The following is a 3,372-nucleotide window of genomic DNA, read 5'->3' as shown; positions in this document are numbered from 1 at the left end:
TAGTTGATTAGAATGGGGAGGGATTCTAGAAGTTCCAACCACGTTTATTTTGCAAATGAAGAAAAATCAAGCCCACTAGGGTGATACCTACAGACTGCAGAATCCTGTAAGCCAGGTTTCTTACCCTTTTTAATTTTTAAAAAATATTTATTTACTTATTTTCTCTTTTTTGCTCTTGTTGTTGGTGTCACTGCTGTCATCGTTGTTAGGACAGAGAAAAATGGAGAGAGGGGGGAAGACAGAGAGGAGGAGATAAAGACAGACACCTGCAGACCTGTTTCACCGCTTGTGAAGCGACTTTCCTGAAGGTGGAGGGGGGGTTTAGAACCAGGATCTTTACGCCCATCCTTGCGCTTCATGCCACATGCACTTAATCCGCTGTGCTACCGCCCAACTCCCCAGTTTTCTTACTCTTGATCCAACACTTTTTTCACTGTCACAGCCAGACTTAGATGTTTTTAAATTTTTTTTTAATTTTTAAAAAATTTCACTAGTGATTTAATATTGATTTACAAAATTACATGTCAACAGGGGTATAATTCTACACTGTTCCCACCACCAGAGTTCTGAATCCCCCATCCCTCCATTGTAAGGCACCACAGATTCCTGAGGTTGTAGACACGGGTTAACTATCATCTCTACAACTATCTATAGAGATTTGTACATAATTGTCCCTTTTTTCTTCTACATCAAGCCCTTTCTTCTCCTCCAAGCCACTCAAGACCCTATTACTATATCCAAATGTCCCTCCCTTGTCCACCTCTCTCTGAGGCTCCTGATGGAGCGAGAGTTCTTGAACCCTCTTAGCCTCTTCCTCCTCTCACTTCTCCCTCACTGGAAGCATGGACCAAAGATCTTTATGGAATGTAGAAGATGGAAGTTTTAACTCTGTAATTGTTTCTCCATTGGCATTGGATGCTAGCAGTTCAATCCATCCCCCCAGCTTGTTTCTTTCTTTCTTTTTTTTTAATATTTATTTATTGCCTTGTTACCCTTCTTTTTTTTTGTTGTAGTTATTATTGTTGTTGTTGATGTCGTCATTGTTGGATAGGACAGAGAGAAATGGAGAGAGGAGGGGAAGACAGAGATGGGGAGAGGAGAGACACCTGCAGAGTTGCTTCACAGGCGGTGAAGCAGATGGGGAGGGGGGGGCTCGAAAGGTATCCTTAAGCGGGGTCCTTGCACTTTGCGCCATGTGAGCTTCACCAGCTGCGCTACCGCCCAGCCCCCCTTCCCCCACCACACACACACCTGCAGGCTGTTTCTATCTTTCCCTAGTGCGGCAAGTCTCTGGAGAGGCAAGGTTCCAGAACAAATTGGTGAGGGCGTCTGCCCAGAAAAGTCAGGATGGAATCATGGTAGCATCAGCAACATGGTCAGACTTAGATGTTCATTGTTATCAGACAGCTTATAAAAATTGTGAAGGCAAAGATGCTAGGTCTGGAAAAAAAAAAAAAAAAACCTCCTAAATCTCTTTTTTAGGGTGTGTATGGTTATAATGGTCAAATCACATCTGAATTTCAGATGTGGTAGAACCTTCAGTGTCTGCTTTGGAATCTCAAATGCTATGCCTATTTTTTTTTTGTTTTTACAAACTTTTATTATTGATTTAGTAATGATTAACAAGATTGTAAGATAAGGAGTACAGTTCATGTCCCAGGCCATGTTATAGGAAGCACATAGCTTTATCTTGTGTTTGCTCATCTTGCCATGCATGCCTTTCCTGAGATCACCAAATGATCTTGATGGAGAACATTTCTGAGGTGACTGAATTCATTCTTGTGGGGTTAACAGATGCCAAGAAGATGCAGATGCCTTTATTTTTAATCTTTACTCTCATCTACTTCTTCACTCTGGTGGGCAACCTGGGCCTGATCCTGTTGATTCTGTTGGACTCTCGACTCCACACTCCCATGTACTTTTTCCTCAGCAACCTCTTGCTGGTGGACTGTGTTTACTCCTCTGCTGTCACCCCCAAGGTCCTGGTGGGGCTTCTCCCAGGGGACAAGGTCATACCCTCCAACGCATGTGCAGCCCAGATGTTCTTCTTTGCAGCCTTTGTCATTACTGAATGTTTCCTTCTAACCCTAATGTCCTTTGACTGCTACATTGCCATGTGCAAGCCACTTCATTATACCACCACCATGACGAGTACTGTGTGTGCCTTCCTCATAGCTCGCTGCTATATTTGTGGGCTCTTGCAGTCATCTCTCGATGTTGTCTTCACCTTCTGCCTCTCCTTCTGCCATTCTAATGTTGTTAATCACTTTTTCTGTGACATTCCTCCACTGCTGGAACTCTCTTGCTCTGACATTTCCACAAATGAGATTGTGACTTTCAAAATGGCAGCTTTCAATCTCTCTTGTTTTCTCCTGGTTATTTTTAGTTCTTATCTGCTGATTTCTGTTGCTATCCTGAGAATGCAATCAGCAGAGGGATGGAGGAAGGCCTTTTCCACCTGTGCATCCCACCTAACCACTGTATGTATCTTCTATGGGACCATTATCTTCATGTACTTGCAGCCCAACTCCAACCATTCCATGGATACAGATAAAATGGCGTCTGTATTCTACACCATAATCATCCCTACACTGAACCCTCTGGTCTACAGCTTGAGGAACAAAGAATTCAAGAGTGCCTTCAGTAAGGCGATTGGAAAAACAATGTCTTCCATGGACATCATTTTTTAAAAAATAGAATTAACATATGAGCCATATAGAATTCCATAGGACTTCTAGTGTCTTTGAATTTTTTTGTACTTTAATTCTTTCTTTAACTCCTCTGAACAATTCCTTCCAAATGAAATTGATTCTATTCATGCTTTGTAAATATGAGTGGTAGAGAAATTTGGGTGTTTTTTTTGCTAGAAATGGGATTTTATTTCTATCTTAAGATCATAACAATAAGCCCAGATGCTTGGGAATCACTCACAGCATCACTCTACTGGTCTAAAGTACTTGTAAGAAATTCACATAAGTGTTGAAGACCAATTTTCATTGTAACTACTAGAATTCAAAATAGTTCCATGATACTTCTTTATAGGCAAGATGTAGAGTTCTCAGACAAGCATGCGTTTAGAATGATCCTTGAGATATTGTTAGAACATAGAAATCCAGAAGTCTCTTTCAAATAGTCAAATTTATGATAGTTAGAGGCTTTATTATATAGAATTATCCCTTATTATTATCCCTTACTCTCTAGAAATACTTGGGTCCTAAATTTAGATAGCATGTCAGTGTTACATTTAATAAAGAACACTATATTAAATAAACTTCATTTCTCTCCTGTACTTCAAATAGAAGCAGATAATTCTAGAGGTAAAAATCTATATTCTCTTCCTGTATTTTAATAATTGGTGTTCTTGTAGGAGTC

General features: G+C 40.4%; 1 protein-coding gene across 1 annotated transcript; it reads left to right on the top strand.

Moving 5' to 3' along the window:
- Positions 1-1,736: 1,736 nt before the first annotated feature.
- Positions 1,737-2,690, top strand: LOC103110411 (olfactory receptor 5B12-like). The gene has a single exon (XM_007519583.1). The coding sequence runs from the start codon at positions 1,737-1,739 to the stop codon at positions 2,688-2,690; it is 954 nt and encodes a 317-aa protein (XP_007519645.1).
- The last annotated feature ends 682 nt before the right edge of the window (positions 2,691-3,372 follow it).

The sequence above is a fragment of the Erinaceus europaeus genome, chromosome 17 (genome assembly GCF_950295315.1).
Source record: "Erinaceus europaeus chromosome 17, mEriEur2.1, whole genome shotgun sequence".
In the NCBI taxonomy this organism is placed as follows: domain Eukaryota; kingdom Metazoa; phylum Chordata; class Mammalia; order Eulipotyphla; family Erinaceidae; genus Erinaceus; species Erinaceus europaeus.
Note: the sequence above shows the minus strand (reverse complement) of the source record. Positions and strands in the feature narration are given on the sequence as shown.